The 20,398-nt window shown below is 34.2% G+C and overlaps 1 protein-coding gene across 3 annotated transcripts in view; it reads right to left on the reverse strand.

The window, feature by feature from the left end:
• The window catches only part of LOC148954552 (ubiquitin-protein ligase E3B), a 78,852-nt gene that overhangs the window by 37,934 nt on the left and 20,520 nt on the right, over nt 1-20,398 (reverse strand). For all 3 annotated transcript variants that reach the window (XM_089086590.1, XM_089086591.1, XM_089086592.1), the window contains exons 4-7: nt 15,580-16,190; nt 11,816-12,107; nt 8,165-8,310; nt 2,848-3,148 (exon numbers count right to left, since the gene is read on the reverse strand). In XM_089086590.1, the coding sequence (XP_088942716.1) occupies nt 2,848-3,148; nt 8,165-8,310; nt 11,816-12,107; nt 15,580-16,190 (1,350 nt within the window). The remainder of the gene's footprint in view (nt 1-2,847; nt 3,149-8,164; nt 8,311-11,815; nt 12,108-15,579; nt 16,191-20,398) is intronic.

Genomic DNA, 20,398 nt, shown 5'->3' on the forward strand with positions numbered 1-20,398 from the left:
GTAGAATATTACATTCGACGCGGTCAATCTTTATTACCACAATTAGGGCCACTCTAAAATTTTTTTTTATCGCTACATCAGTTCCGATGTGCACTATAATAAATGACTCTTTATTTTTGGTATATATAACAAAACATAAGTATATTATCAGTAGGCTACATCAATTTTCATAATTTGACAGGAGATCGAAAAAGAGTTTTGAGCTATTTTTCGGAACAACCTTTTTAGGCGCGAATCTTTAAGAATTCGAACGTGTGAAGCAAACAAAACCATTCGATTAGGTTTGCATCTCTGTCGCCACCATATTTGTTAGATGCCTGGTGGCTGTTTACTAACTCCCGTATTCCATAGTCTTTTCTATATCATCTAGTTTCTATTCAGGCCAAAGAAATATCCACTTTGAAGAATCATGGACACCAGGTGGCGCGTGCCGACCATGGCGGAAGTGTCTCAAGTGTGGCCGAGACTGTTCCATGCGTGGCGTAACTGTGCAGTATATGTGGAGTTCTGAGATGTACACCAGGTGGTTGGAAGTGGGCACCTCCTTCATTCAGGCAATAAATCTATAGTGACCTTATCGCAAAGAGCAAAACTCAAATAATTAAAAACCATTTGAATTTCTTTCCTTTTTTTTAACAAAAGTGGTTATTATTGTCTTCTTTGACAAAATTATAATCTTTCACACGACTACGGCAACTAAGATATTTTTCTTTTTCTAAAAAGTCATCTTAATGTCCACGAGTTTAAAAAAGAGTAAACCTTTACAAATTCCTGTGTGAAGCATAACAACTAAATAAACGTTAATTAGAGGAATCTTTTTCACTTTGAAAGTCACGACAACAATTGTCAGATATACTCCTTCGTTTTGGGCAAGACGATATAGCCTGTCCCCGAAAGGATAAGTCACACGTGCACTTTCCAAGAACAATGAGGAATAGACCAAGAGCTTTTTTGATCGTTCAAGGATTTATAATTTGAAATTATATATCTCTGATTTTAGAGTAAAAAAAAACACTTTATTCATTTCTCCTAGCTTGATTTTACTCGTAGTACTCAAGGCATTTTTTTTTTTTTTTTTTTTTTTTTTTTTTTTTTTTTTTTTAGCAGCAGCACCACTTCAAGTTTACATCAGAAAAATAATCCCTATTATCGTAAATGCATAATTGCACACAGATGCAATCCGAAAAGCAAGAGATTATAATTTTTCCCAGGGGTCCTAAGGGGTGTCAAAACGTGAAAAAAGTAAATTTGTATACCATTATTTATATACTGTTATACAACTAATGCCATAACTAATACCACTATTGTATAACTAAGGAGGAAGGGGGAATCCTTTTTCCTTGCGTGTAGGTGTGTCTTCTATAATAAAAACAAACGTAGTAGACACGGCAATTTTGGTAGGTTAGTTACATTCTTTTGCCAAAATAAGAAAAACAATAGAAATAAATAAAACAAACTTTTGATTTGCATCTCTTGCTTAGCTGAGCAGAATTAATTTTCAAAATATATAAGTGCTCTGAAATAGACGAAGCGCTCTACTCACCATTATTAGGCAAAAAACTAGGATTCAGGTAAGCTTACCACTTCTATGGAAGTGGAAGCTTACCACTTCACGTGGGCTTACCCTTCTATGGTATGCCCACGACTTATCCAGTATTCTTGGAAAAACAAACTGCCTTTTTTGCCCTCAGAGCCTCCTCTTAAAAAAGCATAAAACAATTTTAATTACTCACTATTTATTTAATAAAATCTGTAACTCATATTCGTATGACAGCTTTTCACTATACTTCAAGGATTTTAAAAAACAACAATGTTTAGTCAATCCTTCTGAAAGGGTTAATACGAGCTGACGGACAAAATGTCAAGATGACAGATATAAAGCATTAACTGAAAGTATTAGCAAAATAGTTTTAATATTTTGATTGATTCCTTAAAACTGAGGTATATCAAATCTGCTCCTGATACCGGTTCCGACGATCTGGCTGCTAACGACAATTTCTTTGTAGCAAACCTAGTGTCCAGATCACAGACCAAGACCACAAGCGGTCTGTGGGAAATTTTGATGCCACTTTTTTTTATTGTGTTGGGGGGTGGCCACTATTGTGAGCTAGTACCAAAATAGGCTATCCAGTTACAAATTACCTTCCTTTCTTTTACTCTCTTACTTAATTATTATTATTTTTATTAGTATATTTTTATTAGTTTTTTTTTATTACATATTTATTATTATTATTATTTTATTATAATTATTATTTATTATATTTTAATTAGTTCATTTTAAGTATATTTTTAATTTTATTATTTTTATATTTTTATTTATTTTTATTTTATCATTTTTATTATTTTTAATACTGTATTAGAGTAATTAATTACTTAATTACTCAATTCTTTTTTACATCTTATTTTCGACGTAATACCTCAAATTGCGACATTTCTTTTGCAATTAGAAGATGAAGATTTTGTCATTTTCATTAGAAATTGAACTGACATTTAAACATTATTATAGAAGAAAATTTACAACTCAACACTTTGGATGAATCTAGTTATTGAACTCTCTCAGACAAATAAAGTGAATGACCCGGAAGTAATTATTTTGTTCTTTATAAATATGCTCGTTTTAATGCTTTAGTATTTCTGCTGACAACGATCGCTGTATATGTGGTCGAAATATCCAGACTTTTGTATCTGTTTTCACTTTCTAATAAATGGACTTATCCCCATTTAAACGTTTATTTGTTTTTTTTTTACATCTGTTTCTGTGCAGTTTTCAACTTTAAAAATATACTCCTATTCGATTACTAGTGTCATAAGCAAAACTTACCTCATATACAACTTGCCATGCCTTACCTCATATACAGCTTTACCAAGCATCCTTCCAACAAATTCGAACAATTCCAAATGATTTTCTGTCATATACGATGAAGGCGAAGGGTACAGCTTCTGTTCAGAGGTCATTTTAAAAAGATTTAGTGACGGATCAAAAATTCTTTTCAAAGTTTCTTCTAAAAATTCTTTAAACACTCCGTCTTGATCGATACCAGCTTCATCTAAACCCAAATCATTAATGAATTTAATTCTGATAATGCCTTTTGTAGCTTGTGGGCTGAGAAACGATAGCTGTCGGAATCCATCTTCAATCAATCTGGACCTGGAAAACGATGAAACTCATAAACCTAAGCAAAGTGCTCATAAATGTGGATCTGTTGATTAGCTGCGAAGGGGGAGGGATAACATAAAAAAGGAATTAAGTTATTGTTAGACCACTTCACTTATCATTGTGCTATACACCATAAAATGTCCTTACTTAAAAATGACACCATTTTCTATAAAAAAAAAATATTTTGTTTTTTTTATAAAAATACAATCTACTTGGCTCTGGCTAATTTTCAAAGAGTTTTTTTTTCCCAGAAAGACATCTCGCAAAACTAACAATAAAGAAAATTCCATCATCACTGAAATTTTGCTAAGTTGGGGTGAGGGGGATGCTGGAAGGGACATAGGCCATAGAACTTCGATTTTGGCTCTACCCTCGCAAAAACTGAACAATCTTGCATGACATAGAAGTTGACGAAAAGGCAATATGTTAATACTACTGCTGCTAATAGTACCATCGCCATTCAATACTATTACTAGTAACATCAATACTACTACTGTGACTACTACTACAACTATGCCTAAGGGTACCACAGTATGTCCGCGATTTGTGGACTTTAGGGACTATACTTAACGAGTTTTTATTTATACCCCTATAATACAATATTATCCTCAGATTTGTAATCACTTAATTTAAAACCTATTTATGCAATCTGATTTTTTGCGATCTGACCAATGTCAGTTATGCGCAGGTACCGATCTTCTGATTCAATTCTTCCGACCGGGAATGCAGTGCGTGGTTGGGGGCAAATCATCCGACGCTTCTCATGTTTTTCCTCCAGATTTCTCCAGGTAACCAATCAGAGCTAGGTCGACTCTAGCTGTGCTTAGAGAGTCATACCATTGATCCCCGTTCCAAACCAAATAACCCGCGACACCAGGACTCCAACTCCTCTTCTCAGGATTTAAAGTCTAGTGCGCTAATGACTTGGCTAGGATGGCTGATTTGTAATCAGCAGCCTTAAAAATCCCTATAGATTAATTTCTGTAGAAATCGAACACCATTTGCGAAACGTGTACCAACTGTGGTTGGATTAAAAGCGGCTATACTACGACTTAGAGGAGTTTCAAAGAATGAAATTTTACTCGTTAAACACCACTGCCTAAACAATATCTGAATGGGCATAAATCAAACACATAGACAGTTCCACCCAACTTATTATATATATGGAGGTAAAAGAGGGTACAGATCTAAGGACATTCAAACTCCTAGACTAAAAATCCTTGCAAGATTCTGATCTCGACAAGATGTGACACTTCCACCGTTTGTGGATATACTTTAATTTTGGTCGTCTATACTGCACAGTTATTTTCGGATTTGCAATCAGCAAACTCAAAGTTTCTTCAATATTTTTGTTGAAAAGGCCAACAGAAACCTGTCAAATATAGGGAATGGATTTTTTAACCAGTGAGGTTGGAAACCCTTAAACACCATTATTGGAGGCAAAGCTAGGAGAGTTGGAGAGTGTACAGTAACAACGGCCTTGCTTAGGGCCCTTCAATCGTACAAATGCTCTTGGTAGCAGTAGACCCGACAAGTCAATCTTTCTATCAAAATATATCTATGAAGTCTCTGTTTTATATGGGCTATCTTCACAATTTAGAATCCTTGTCCCTTGTGGTGTACATATCATCCCATCACCGGAGAGAATTTTTTTGCATTTCTGGAAAAAAAAAGCATGTCAAGTCTTTATCAAAGTCAACATAACTGCTTTAAGCTTAAAATTTTAGCAAAAAATATATTTTCTTCCATTACTTCATGATAAAGTTCAAATCTGTCAATTCTGGCATATTTTGTTCTAATGAAACTCATACTGAATTTTTCAAAGTTTCTCTTTCGAGGATAAGTATTATTGTGTAAGTATTCCCCTTGGGCGTATTTTTTTAATTTATATAGCTTTCGACATTTTAACCGTCAGCTCAAAACCTTGAAAAAGTTAAAACTTTAATTTCAGAATATTTCTTGGCCAATTATAAGAATCAAAGAAAAATTGAAAAACAGATTTCGAAGCAATTTTGACTCGAATCAGTTTTGACAATTTGCCAAAATCTGATTTAAAAATCTTAGAAACAAAAAGCAATAGGACAAAATTTTAAACAACAATTTTGAAACTGGTGGCATAAAGGTTTAAATAAAAACATGTGCCACCACGGTTTCTATCATAATTTTTTTTATATTTCGTTGAATCAGGTTTTTCACTTAATGATTCAAAATTTGGTTAACACATCAAATCTTTTGAGATAATCAGATTCTCTTTCATTCTCAAAGCTCTCCCATTTCTGAAGAACATGTCACAGAATGTAAAAAAAAATCCCAAATACTCTTCTTTTTCAAAAGCTTCGTTTCTTTAGTATTTTCAAATGTTTTGATTTTTTCCCTAGGGCCTCAAAAATCCTCAAAATATGAAAAATTTTAGCGTATACTGTAATTTCAAGACCAACTGAGAAATTTTCTGTCAAATTAGGGCAATATGAATAGTCCTTATTAGATGAATTGGCTTATGCAACAGGTAATAACTGAAAATTATAATAATTAGTAAATATGTCACTATTATTGGTAATTACAGTCCTAAAACTTTTTAACTATTGCTTAAGCGAGTGAACGAAAATTCTTAGAATTTACACTATATGGTATATAAAAGATAATATATTTCTTTCGAACAAGCCTTATTGAACTAAAAGCCTCAGAATACTAGAGAACTTGGGTTAATAAGAATGGTAAACACAAGGTAATTTTCGCTGCCGGTATCCTTAACATTTTTGGTCTGGTTTAGCATTTGTTTCTTAGCTTTTGCTTCTTAGTTGAGATTTTGCTTTAATGTCAGAATTTCATCAATGTCTTAGCATATACGGCATGTAACATTTTCGAACAACATCTATCTTTTAAAAAAAATCCGTCTAAAGCATCTGATCTAAAATCAATCTAAAAACATACTAATTTATTTTGAAAGTTACTACGACCTGAATCAGAGCAGTTTCAATTTGACATCAGTCTGTGCAACTTTTTGGGAGGTTTCGGTAGTTTTTGACAGTTTCATTTTTGATGGCCACCTATTTGACGAAAAGATAGCCTCTATTTTGAGACAATCAAAATTTTATGACAACACTGATTACAGACAAGGAAAAATTATAAAATCTCCAGTGAATGCACTTTGTAATGACATGTTTCTTAAACTTTAGTAGGCTGTACACCAACCTGACTTTATCATAGGCAGCGCAATCGTGCTACCTAAGTAAAGAACGATGTTGCACAATGTATTATTTTTTTCTTCCATACCAGGGCACTTCGTATCGAAGGAGTTGTTCGAAAGTGGCTTATTCCATTGGAAATTGGAATTGCTAGTGCCCTTTTAATAGTCGAAAGTGATTGGAAGGCAGCTAACACCCCTTCCACGCCCACCATTTCCCCAAACACATCCAATAAAAATGTTGAGATAGCCATGTTGTTTAGAGTAGTTGTTTTCCAGATGGAAATTATTTTTTTGAGGCGGACACTCTCCCCAAAGCCCTCAGGGCAAGGCCTGCAAGTTATGCCCTGGGGGCATATAAGGTTTTTATAGAAAGCTTTGTCGTAGAAGCTTCAAAAAGGGCTCATTCGATTGGAAATTCAAAGGGCTAATGCCCTATTTAATAGTAGAGTGATTGGAGTGCAGCTTAACCCCCCTCTCACGCCCACCTTTTCCCCAAACACATCCAATCAAAATGTTGAGATAGTCATTTGTTCAACGTAGTTGAAAGTTCTGGAAACTAGGTCTTTGAGGACGATAACCCAACCACAGCCCTCAGGACAAGGGTTATAAGTAATACTCTGGGGGAAAATAAGGTTTTCATAGAAAGCGTTGTCGTGGAAACTTCAAAAGGGCTCATAGATATTCAGTTTGTTCAACGTAGTTGAAAGTTCTGGAAATTAGGCTTTTGAGGATGACAACCCCCACCCCCCCTTACAACCCTCAGGGCAAAGGTCGTAAGTTATGCCCTGGGGGCATATAAGCCTTTTATAGAAAGTTTTGTTGTAGAAACTTCAAAAGGGCTCATTCGATTGGATATTGAAAGAGCTAATGCCCTTTTTAATAGCCGAAAGTTATTGAAAGGCAAGTAACCCCCCTCTCACACCTACTATTTCCCCAAACACATTACATCAAAATTTTTCATTGAACTGAATAAAATACAAATGAATGTGCATTGTCAGTTTAATATACATATACTGATATTTAGTAATCAAAATGTTAATATTATTTGATTTATTAAAGTTATAAAAGTAAAACCATTTATATTTTTTCAGTAAAGTGCAAATTATGTTCTGGCCTTGGGAATGCATAGGGGTTTTGAGCCCTACTCATGTTAATTTCTGCTCGGTTTGAATTTGACTCGGTTATTTATTGTAATTTCTGTTCATTTTGGGTTTCATTTATTTATCAATGCTGATTTGTGGTAGTTTCACGCTTGGTAGATTATTTAATTTTATTTTGCTCATTTTTGGTTAAATGGAGTTCTTTACTTTTCTTTGAAAAACTTATTTTGTGAAACAAAATTTTAATTAATTAAAGTAAAATCTATATTTTTGCTGCCTAGTATCAATTGTCAAAATAATATGTTTTAAATTGTGTTTCTTAGTTCAGTGTCTTAGAAATCCCAATTTTAGAAATTATTTCTTCTTCTGTAATTTTTTTTTTCTTTATTTCACAACAGTTTGCTAGAACGCTATATGAACAATTGTTTTTCATTAATAGATAGAAATTGACCCAGAACGAGATCAGTGCCGAGCCGATATTTGGATTTCACTATCATTAATAGTTACAATTGTTTTCTTATTAAAAGCATGTACTTTAAAGCAATAATTGCTAGAAAGCTATTTTTTTGCGAATAGAAGACCACTTTAAAAAGATTTCCGAATAATATGTAACTCTGTTTATAAAACTAACTAATATAAAAGTTGATAATCTATAAAAACCAATGTGTACCGCAGGGCGGCACTGAACTGGAATAGGGTCAATTTGTCTTTGGTTCAAACCTGCGGATGGCGACGAGCGTTGACTGCGGTGCAACGGAGCTTGTTTCTGTCAACCCAAGGAACGTTTTCTCTTTGACAACGTAATAACGAAACAGTATCACTCTATCAGCATGGGGAATAACATGAGGCATCTTCTGTATTAAAGTCTAAAATAAATATAATTTTACCATTATTGAATTAGTAATTGTACAGCATCAATTATTTGCTACGACCAATGCCGTACCTAGGTTTTTTCTCGGAGGGGGTTTTACCCAAAAAAAAAATTCGGGGGGGGGGGAGGGTTTTACAAAAAAAAATACTAAAAAAAACATATGCAAGACTTGTTTATATCCATTTTTGTTACGTTTTTACGAGTCAGGCAAAAATTTGGGGGGGGGGGGTCAACCCCCCTAACCCCCAACTGGGTACGGCCTTGGCTACGGTCACTTGCATAGCCTCAAGATATCTATGCGCCTAAAAGCATTCATTGAAATTTTATTTTCAGCTAATAGGTTAGGCTGTGGGACACCAGGAATGAAAAAAAAAGACATCGTATACTCTGTTAAGTGGGTAAATGCTCGCTTTAGGTACCTGTTGCATAACATCAGATGACTGTTTTTAAATTAGTGATTGGCCTGGAGTTACAGACCATTACCAATTACACAGGCAGATAATTATATGTGCCAATAAAATTTGTGCTCCCCTTCTAAAAGCTTGGAGCTCCCCTTCCAAAAATATTCGAATGTGAAATTTCCGAAGCTTCTAATCCATTCGGATCGCCTTAATATGACATTTGGCTCTTTTCAAACTTAATTGTAAAAGTAGATATTTGATGATTTGGCAGCCTTTAAATTTCTATCACCTTAATTTTACCGGCAACATTAGTCTAACGAACCGAATTTACTAATATTCAGCAAAAGCAAGCGAAAATGCATCAATTTCAAGTTCTAATCCCATGTTATGGCCGTCAAAAATCCAACACATTCCCATGAAAAAATATAGCTTATAAAAAGATTATTTTATAATCTTTCCCTATTGCTTTAATTTCGAGAAATAATCTATTTTCTGTAAAATATTTTTTACCGTCTATTTACTAGCATCAATTCAATTCAATTCAAACTTTCTATTTCCTCCGAATACGAAGAGTAAAAAAGAAAAAAAAGAAAAAAATCAAATGCCAACGTTCGGTATGAATTAATTTACAAAAAAGTTTTTCTAATGAACGTAAAGAGGAACAAATAAACGTTCAAATGGGGATAAGTCCATTTATTTAGACAGTGAACACAGGTACAAAAGTCTAGATATTTCGATCAAATATATATCTGCAATATTGGTTCAAATAAACTGACTTGTGTTATTTCCCTAGGTTTTTAGAATTCTGAGAGACTAGCGCTTTACAGAAAAGACAAATTCAACGCAACAGAAAAGGACTAAGACCAGAAAAGTCCATAAGTACCCTGCAAAAAAATAGAACACTAATTTATAAGGCGCTCAATAGTCTTTCACCGGCTATGAAATCAGTAAATTTTAGCGCACAATTTTAATTCTTTCAAAATCTCAAGTGAGACCAATTTCAGTAAAGCGCTAGTTTCTCAGAATTCTGTAACCTTAGGAAAATATCCCGTATCAATTTATTTAAAGGAATATTGCATTGTGAGCTCAAAACTAACAAAAGGCTTTAACAACAAAATCCACTGATTGCAAAGGATATTGCCAGCCATGAATTACCATCGGGGATTGGTGCTATTATCTACTTCGCATAGGTAGCTGTAAACACAAGCATCTCTATCTCACTTGATGCACTGACTCAAAAATTTATTACAGCTAAACAAAATATTGTAGCAATTCATGTTCGGTCTTGCTCAATTTCGTCGACGATTGTTCTTGGTTTTTATTAAATAAAAAAAAACAAGTTTTTTTAACTGAAAGTAAGGAACGACGTTAAAACTTAAAACGAACGGAAATTATTCCGTGCATGAAAGGGGCTGTCCCCTCCTCAACGCCTCGCTCTTTACGCTAAAAATTTCATTGTTAAAAAAAAATAGAGTTGTGAGAAAGTCAAACTTTCGCGTAAAGAGCGAGGCGTTGAGGAGGGGACAGCCTCTTTCATGCACGGAATAATTTCTGTTCGTTTTAAGTTTTAACGTCGTTCCTTACTTTCAGTTAAAAAGAAACTTGTATTTTTTTATTTAATTTTTGAACGTTTTTGAATTAATGCAGGTTTTGATTTTGGCTCACCGTACACATGAATAATCAAAACAAAATTTGAATATTAATTTTACTTTTATTTGGTTAAATGGCTTTTTCGAAACCTGTTTAATTTTATTTACGAACGTTTTTATTAGTAATAAATATACGTAACTTACGAATTAATTTACGTAACGAACTTCTATATTCATATATTTTTAATACATATATTAGAGGGTTCGCCCCCCAGTCAAAAAACTGTCGACAAATAACAAAATTTTTCAACAATGATTTAGAAGTATATAAATGGTAATATCAATACAATGAAATATAAATAACGTACCATCGTTTAGAAATGATTGTCTAATTTATACATTTGCGTTGGATTAAGGGGGCGGGGTGAGGAAAGGTAGTTTATCAATGAACTAAAGCTGAATGAAATTTAAATATATCTAACTTATCAAGAACAGGAAAAAAAAACTATTTTCGCGAATCAAGTAAGGAGCACGCTTACCCAAAAGTCTTTCGTTATATTATTTTCACCAGACAGTATATTTAATCACTATTTATTTAGTTTACAAGACAATGCCATACTTCCCATTAAATCTTATCTCAATTGTTATTAAAAATTGAAACATTCCATAAATATTTTCAGTCAGTTTGGTTGAAATATCGTCGCCTGAAAGCGGTTTTGCCGAAAATAACAATTTTTGTCGAAAGCGAGTTACAAACGCTATCTTGGATAAAAAAAAAGTTATCTTTCGAATGGTCTGATTGACTTTGCTGTACGACGTCTCGAACTGTCTGTATTTTTACAGTTCTCCTTCGCCGAATTGCATATTCTTTAAAGCGGTTTTGCCGAAGCAGATGCATCATGGTCCGTTTTGCCAAAAGTTGCTGATTCGCTGAAAGAGAATTACTTATATTGTCAGAAAATCAACGCTCTAGCTATAGCCAATTCTGAGACACAAATGTCAAAATTTTCAAATTGGTTTTTCTCGGGTTTTTGACAAAACAGATTCGGCAAAACCGCTTTCAGGCGACGATACTTTGACAACAGTCTGTTGTGATAGATATATCCACTGTTGTAATTCATAAGAAACAAAAAGGTTTGATTAGGACTGCACAGCCATCTCTTGATTTTTTCAAACAAATGTTGAGGCAGATCACTAAGATTTAGTGATAAACCTGGGCTTAGACCTACCTTCATATTTTTGAAGAGCCTACGAGAGTTATTTAAAAAGTTTTACAGGAAGCAGATTGGCTTAATCAAGGCAAAGTTTTCTGTTTGTGTGGGTGTTCCCATCTTAGTTTGAAAAAGTTGTCAAGTGAGGCTTCTTGGATAAACACTGACGAAATATGCACCAGTTACTGCGCAAATTTTGGTGAGAAAACATACAATTTTGGGTGAAATACCTCAGTTAACTCAGGGTATAAGTAAATCTCAGGGGAAAATTGGAAAAGAGGGTAATAATAACAGAAAACCTGAGCATGTCGCTTGTTCCTCTCCAGCTCAAGTAATATATAAGAAGATTTGGGATCTGTTGACAGCCAAAATCCATCTGGGGCAAATGTCTTTCTCATATCTCTCTTATGCAAAGTCATGAGCAAAGAATGGAGAGCCAACATTGGACCTCGCGTACTTAAAGACTTGGCATCAATATAACCATTCCATATTGCACGAACAAGAAATAAATTTATGAATTGACTCATCATCAAAAGGTCCTGGATAGTAAAGGACTTTTGCTGCTCAAATAGCTCAACGTCGTCAGTAACTCTAAATGATAAAAGTATGATATTAGAAAAATAGATTAGACGTAAAAAATTATGGTTATACAAATAAGAAAATTAGAACTTATAAAACAGTCACACGTCATTTTAATTTGTTCGGGCGAGGGGTTGAAAACTAATGTCTAAGAAAAACCCAGAAGAAAGCCCCTTTCTAACCTAATACCCTAATATATTGTTCCTCTTTAAGACTATACTTATTTCAAAAATTCTTAAAGTTTAAGGCAAGACCGTACCAGAGGCTCTCATCTTCACATGAAAACAATTCTTACTTCTTAATGCGCAGAATAATCATAGTTAACACATTTTGCATGCAGCTAACCTTTATCTTCACTATTTCAGCGTTTTTCCACTTTTTCTAAGAAATTCATCTATGTTTCGCAATTACCTTTGTTTAATTTTGAAAAGTCTGCTAAATGCAGCACTATCAACTCAAGATTCTGGCCGTTTTCTGAAACAAGCCGTAATTTATATATTTTTTTTCATAGAACTGTCTTTAGTTAATAGACTTTTCTCGTGTGTTAACGCCACTGCAACTACTCTAACATGCTCTACAAATAAATTCCGTAAAGAGTGCACTGTTTCAGGGATGATCCAAAACTGTAGAAAAGCTATTGAAAAAAAATGATAAATATATTAGAAAAATTGAAAAAACGATGAAATAAATCTTAACATGTTTCCTTCCCTCCAGTTAGTTCTCTAGGCTTATACCGAAGTCCCTGATGAATTATGGTCTATCCAACGTGCCATTTCCTCACTAACGAAGATACTAGCAGGGATGTGAGGTTGAAGACCCCAACTGTTTAAACTTATGGTTATATCAACACTAAGCTTCCGTTTTATTATGTAAAAACACATAAGTCCACCTTCTGAGTTTCAAAAAAGTATAAAAGCCTGTTAAGAACGTTCCTAGTCCTGGTAAAAAAGGATAAAAGCCTGGTAAGAACTTTCCTGGTCCTGGTAAAAAAAAAAGTATAAAAGCCTGGTAAGAACGTTCCTGATCCTGGTAAAAAAGTATAAAAGCCTGGTAAGAACGTTCATTCTATCCTCTTAAATTTTTTCGTTAATTTAAGTGCAATGGAAAAAATGTCACTTAAATAGAAACAAAAAACCATAAGTACAGATTCTTTCAGACTCGAAGAGTTTTTAACAAAAAGAAAAACCCAACTGAAAGAATTATTACGCAGAGCTCGTACGCAATTAAGCAAAAATTGTACGCGACGGAAATTTCTAGGAATAGATTTGAGGTTGACAAGAAAAGCCCTGAAACTTATTCACTCGTTAATAAACGTCTAAAACGTTTTGTTTTTTTACAGCATTATTAAACAACTGTTCAACACCACTTACACTTATGTTTAAACAACACTGCTTAATATTTTGTATTATTTATAATAAAAATTGACTAGTCTAAATAAACATTTTATTGCACTAAAATGTTGTCAAAATTAAATTTCACATGTACAATTTTATTTTTATATGTGCAGCAATAATTTATTAATGTTTGGACACTTGTCAATGTTTTTGCCAATGAGAGCACTGCAGTGCAGAAATAGAATCCTCATGATTCCTTCGACTTCGTTTGCTATATGATCCAAAGAAATAAGAGGGAAAATGTTAGTTCAATCTTCGTTTTTTCGTTACCATTACACTCTTAAAATATCTTTACGACCATGATACAGATGAAACTTAAATAATCCACATTTATAGTGAGCTTAATAGTTCTTAAACATAATTGTACATGAAAAATGCAGTTTTACGTAAAAAATTGATTCTACTTAAAGCTTTTTTAATTACAAAAGATTTTTAACCACATCACTTTCCTTTAAAATGAGCCATTAAACAGCTCTCTACGATGTCTCAGTGCCCCACTATCTGAGGAAAAGAAGAAGAAAAAAAGATGCCGTATATGCAGAATATCGGAGTTCAAGCCACTTTTCTTGTTTTTCAAGCCAATAGATTTTCCTCGTTGTCCAAGCCAAGGGACGGTAATTTTCCTATACAGGGCTTTCGGACAAGGCGGTTCAAACAGTGTACTTCTTGTTTTCATCTGACACTATTTTCAGCAGTTAAGGGCTATTACATTTCTTAGCATTGGACGTGATCGTCTCTTACTAGGTAGCTAACTACCGCTGCAACCCGGATTCACCAATCTCTGAACTTGCTCTTTATGGGCTAGAGTCCGTTCTTTATTATAACATGACATACCAGTATTCGGTTCTGTATATGAAAACATCAAAGAATCATGCAGCTAACTAAATCCAAAATGTGCCATGGTTTATTCTTAACCAGATCTCAGCCATCTCTATAGCCTTGATACTGATTTGAAAACAGTTTGTATTTTTTTATTACAAAAGGCACTAGATTTAGCAATTTAATTTAAAATGAGCCATTAATCAGCTCTCTATGATGTTCCAATGCCCAGCTAGCTGTGGAGAACAAAAAAATGGAAAGAAAAAAAAGATGCTGTCCATGCGGAATATCGTAGTTCAAGCCACTTTCTTGTTTTTCAAGCCAATATATTTTCTTTGTTGTTCAATCCAAGAGACTGTAAGTTATCTATATAGAAATTTCGGACACGGCGGTTCTAATAGTGAACTTTCTGTTTCGATCTGACACTATTTTTAGGAGTCATGGGTTATTGTGTTTCTTAGTATGGGACGTGCTCGTCTCTTACTAGGTTGCTAGCTACTGCTACTACCCCGATTTAAGAGCCTCAAATAAATTACCCTTAGCTTTGGATTTTTTTTATTAAGCTTTAACGTGCTTTCTCAGTGCTATATCAAATCGTCACAAGGCATTAAGTGCCTCATCCTGGCTCTAACATTAATCAGTTATGTTGTATTACGGTCGTGCCCTCAAGCCAACGTCCAGTTAAATTATTTCCATAGCATGAGGAACTTAGAAGACAGACCAGGCCTTTGTTTATACCCTATTTTTTTTAACTGTCGGATTAGCTTGAACATTTAAAAATAATTAAAAAATCCAGAAATGATACAATGTGACTAAATTGTATTCAAATGGATCAAAATCTAGATGAAAATAGATCGCATTAATAAAACAATCGCTCCTTCTAAAATTCTTTGCCACCTACTCATAGCCGAAACAGGTTAAAGACAGCCATTCCTGATACCAATGAAATTATTAGTTTTTATATTGAGACTTCTTTATGGGTTTACATTTGAAAGGGTAAGTAAAAGCATGAAGAGTTCTCCGTACCCTAACTGTTTTGAAAATACAAGTCAAAACTAAAAATCTTATCTCCAATAAAACAGTTATAGCAGGCACGTACCACACAGTCCAACACGCGCAATATAAGGGAGCCAATCCACGTTTTTATATATTAATCTACCAAGGTTGGAGCTTAGATTCAGGACAGGGACATGTGCCTTAAGGGACACAACGTGATTTCTTAAGTGTCAATGTGAAAGGTTCATTAGCCAAAAGGTTAGAGATGAACTTACGTCAAGAAATGATTCATGAGTTCTCCAAAAAGCTGCAACATCAGGAATTCAGGAGCAGTGGCCTTAGAATTTACAGCCAACAATTGTAAGAACGACTTAAGACCGCATTGTGGTCCAAGACATTTCAAGAAAATCCAAAACCTCATTAAAAAATCTTCACAGAATGCAAGAGAAGTAAGAATATCAATACGAAGCAAAGATAGCGTTCTCAGACATGCTTCATAGAGAACAGCACTCTGCACAACCCTCGTCACTTCATGGCTGCCCAGTTTATAGCTCTGTTTAGTATTATATTTATCCAATCCTTTCTTCACAACATCGTCCATCTTCATCGCTTTCCAGAAAAATTTTGTAAATGAGTTCTTGTCATCTTTTATTTGAGAGTAGGGTACTTCCACTTCACCAGTAAAAATATTCAAGCAGCGAAAAACTTGGAGAACAAAATTTCGGCTCCAGAGATGCTGCAATTGCCTTTCAACAAACGGCATTGCTTCAGCGTGATCGCAGTTAGTTTGCGCAAACCATCCAAGCAAAGGATGCCATTGAGTTAAATTACTCTTTTTAGCAGCAACATAGAGCTGGCACGAATCCAGAAGCCTTGTTGATAGCGTCTAAAAACAAAAAGAAATGTGTGTGTGAGTTGACAAATCACGCAAGTTCAAAAAATGAACGGCACAAAAAGAGACAGAGAATGTATATTACTATTTTTATTAGGCTATAAGGTATAAACTGTCCCATGGGAAAAAAACCTCAAAGTTTTTTTTTGGGGCTTGCTTAAGTATGTCAATAGCATCTGAAGAAAAAAATTGAGCACGCGAGTTGACAAATCAATCAAGTTCATACAACCAACAGCACCAAAAGTGAAAAAATTCTATTTGGTTGCTGAATTTTATTTGGCTATGAGGTGCAAAGCATCTCACAGAAAAGAAAACCCTCTACGTTTTTTTTTTTTTTGCTTATTTTTTGCAACATGGAGAGTGAAACTAAGTACTGTACATATAGTAATTATTTGTACACATAAATAAATTGTAAAGCAAAACTCCCTGTCCTTCAAATATGGAATACTTAAATTGGCATCTAAAAAATTATTTACTACCCAGTAGCTAAAACATTTTTCGTAATTTCATGATGTCGATTCTTATTTTTAGGGATTTTGCTTACGGGGATACATTTTTAAGTAACCAGGTATTTGGTACTGGTGCTAAAATCTAACAAGAAAGAGGTGAGATAATCAGGTTGGTTTTTAAGTAGCTTAAATTGAAGCACTGAAAATCTTCATATGGTTTAGAATATTCAAGGTTTTTACTACAAAGCTCAAACAAATGTTAAAAAAAATCAAATTGCTTAAACTAACTCTTAGTAAGGTCAATTAATAGTAAGTAAAGGAAGTATAAGAGTAAATCAAATACGATCCAGTGAATCCCAGTGATAAAAGTTTATTTGTTTCCCCCGAACTCCCAGATTTAGATGTGTAGAGTGTTTTCAAGTTGGCAATGTGTGCATTATGAAGTTACTTGTAATATATTTTCTTTTACCAATTAACTTCAAATATTATTACTTACTGATTTTTCTTTGTAGTGGAGTAGCATCGTTGGTATCGTCGGATGCATCCTCGTGGGGTTTTAATTACATACGTGAAGCATACGTGAGCTTCTTGTTATTATGTTACTCCTAAAATCTAGCTATGTTGTATTACAAGCACAAGGTGTGTTGTACATCTAAACTATATTTTGAAATCAATGTTGATTTAGTTCAGGTAGAAACAATTTTCAAAAACAAACAAACAAAGGTCAAGTCAAGCACATACCGGTTTAAAACTCCCTGTTTAAAGCTGAACAAACTAACGTTGGGAATCGGTTTACAGTTCTTTAGTTAAAATCATTTGAGTGTCGAACTTTTTTGAACTCTAATTGTATAAAGAAAGTACTCTGAACACAAACTTTTAAGTAATAATGAACAGAGAGGCGGGTCTCTATGTTTTCTTCACATGCCCTGATTATAGACCTATTATGCCCTACTATAGCGCTTTTACGAGTAAACCGAGGAAGAAATACAATTGGCATATCAGATAACCTACACATAAGCCTAGGTCAAAAGCAAAATAGAGCTCTGTGAATAAACAAATATTTTGACTGTATATACAAGCAACTTCTTTAAACCTTCTTAAGCACCTTCTTTATACCACGAGATTCCTGGTGTTGTGCGGGATCTAACCTATTAACTTCCAATTGCGAAGCCTTGGCTTCTTCCACTACACCGTCACCAGGTAACATAATAATTTATTTTGGGAAAGGATGATGTAAAATAGTTATAAATATAGTGGGTGAAAATGACGTCACAACGATGAGAAGGGTAAAATCACATATTGCTGATTATGAAACTTTTTTTGGTACATTGTACACCAAAATTGCTTTCATTTTCGGGCTCAGCTCTTAATTTTACATCGGGACGGTACTTCATATACAGAAAAACGAACATTTACCGACAGTTCTTTTTTTTTTTTTTTTTTTTTTACTGAAAAAATTGACACGAAAAGCAAAATTTTTGCGTCAACCTAGAATTTGCAACTTTGGATATGTTGTTGAGCTTTTCAACATGGTAATAGTGAGTTGAATTTGACTTACCGGTTTAAAAGCAAAATTCCCTGTCCTTCAAATATGGAGCACTTAAATTGGCATCTAAAAAATTATTTACTACCCAGTAGCTAAAACATTTTTCGTAATTTCATGATGTCGATTCTTATTTTTAGGGATTTTGCTTACGGGGATACATTTTTAAGTAACCAGGTATTTGGTACTGGTGCTAAAATCTAACAAGAAAGAGGTGAGATAATCAGGTTGGTTTTTAAGTAGCTTAAATTGAAGCACTGAAAATCTTCATATGGTTTAGAATATTCAAGGTTTTTACTACAAAGCTCAAGCAAATGTTAAAAAAAAATCAAATTGCTTAAACTAACTCTTAGTAAGGTGAATTAATAGTAAGTAAAGGAAGTATAACGGCACTAGACTCTAAAGGTCCAAACTGGCGGTGCTGAACTCCGTTTCGTGGCCCTTCAGCAAGGAACTGCAAATGGGGGGATGGGCCAACCACCCTGTGCTTTCACAGACCCTTCCACTGACCTTCCCCAGATTTCTCCAGCTATCCATTGAGAGCTGGGTCGACTCTGGCTGAGCTTACAATCACGCCACTGAACCCGTCCTAAATCAAATAACCGGCACGCCAGGAATCGAACCCGTGCCCCTCGAACTCGTGATTCTCAATCTCAACCCAGCGCGCCAACCACTTAGCCAAACCATTTATGCACGCAGGAGGAGTCAAAGTCGTAAATCATAAGATCAAAAATCTCGAGCTATTCATGGATTTCCCGTAATTTCCAAATATGCTAGAAAAAAAACTCAATTATTCTTTGCGTCATTTTAATTTAATGACCATTCTTGAAATAAATTCGAGTGAATTTCAAATGGGTCCAGCATTCCAACTTAAATACAATAAAAGGCTGAATAATCCTATTGACTACTAATCTAATCACCATCGATATACGCCAAGATTAATCCAGTTTCACCCAAAAATAGATGCGCAGCTTCTATATGGAAAGGGGGACTATATACATAGAATGGGGTTTCAACACACTCCCCCACCCTTGTTAAAGCCTTTACACAAAAATATACGATTAATATGGAGAGGGGGGGGGTTACAAATATCCAGTTTTTTTCGTAATCTTTGATTTTGCTGAAGTTCTCTGGAGCTCAAATGTCTCAGATACTTCTCCATCGACCCAACTATAAACTAATACAGATACAAAGATCTGAAACTCACTTGTTCTTATCAACACTTTGGAAAAGGAGGCTGGTGGCAAAAATCGAAGAAACCTACCTTATTTTTGTTGTACGATTTGCTAGAAACATAGAAAATATAATTTTTGCTTTCTTATTTCAACCTACTAGTGTGAAACGAATTCAAAGCCAAATGACAAATTTATTCTTTAAAATTTTATTATCATATAAGTTATTGATGAATCTGCAAAAATCCTGTTTTTTTTCCATCAGAGAACCAATAACTGTTCACTAGTCCTTTCTGCACCAGATTCGTCAGGAGCTTATTTTATTCTGTACCATTAGTCTTTTAGTCATTAGTCTTTTCTGCGCTAGATTCGTGCATCTTGTTTTATTCTGCACCGCTTTATCTTTCTTATCTGGTATTACAAATAAAATAGATGGCACTAACTAAACTAAACTTATTTAACTGGGAATTTTCACAAAACAATGAAATTGCACATGACAAGTACACAGTATTATCCTACAGCCAAGAGGTCATAATAATCAGTAAATCAAATTTACCGGTTTTTAGATACGAAATATTTTAGTCACCACTCTTCAGAAGTGATGAATCATTTCAATTTTGCATTCTTTGAGGCTGATTTATATACACAGTGAGTATGCTAGGTTGTTAACAAAATCCATCGTAAAGCACGATATCTATGCATGGAAAGAATTTATTGCTAAAGCAAGAAAAAAACTTACCATAAAATGGCACTTAAATTAAAATATATACTGCAGTTTTGTCTTGATGTTGTATTCTATTCTAATTATTCTTTAATATCCCTTCTCCGAACTGGCTCAAAGTGTGGCAGCGTGAGATGGCTACCGAGTCATCTGAAATCGAGATAGTACGAATTATCTCGAGTGATTCTGAGAGCAAGTTTTCTCCAGAAGATTTCAGGCTATAAAAAATAGCCCACGGTTTTAATCTTTAAAGATATTATCATTTCCATCGTACTGTACACCACAGTAATACTACTTGTCACATACAGCCCAAACAG

The sequence above is a fragment of the Artemia sp. Qi Xiang Cuo genome, chromosome 3 (assembly GCF_049724085.1).
Source record: "Artemia sp. Qi Xiang Cuo chromosome 3, ASM4972408v1, whole genome shotgun sequence".
Taxonomy (NCBI): domain Eukaryota; kingdom Metazoa; phylum Arthropoda; class Branchiopoda; order Anostraca; family Artemiidae; genus Artemia; species Artemia sp. Qi Xiang Cuo.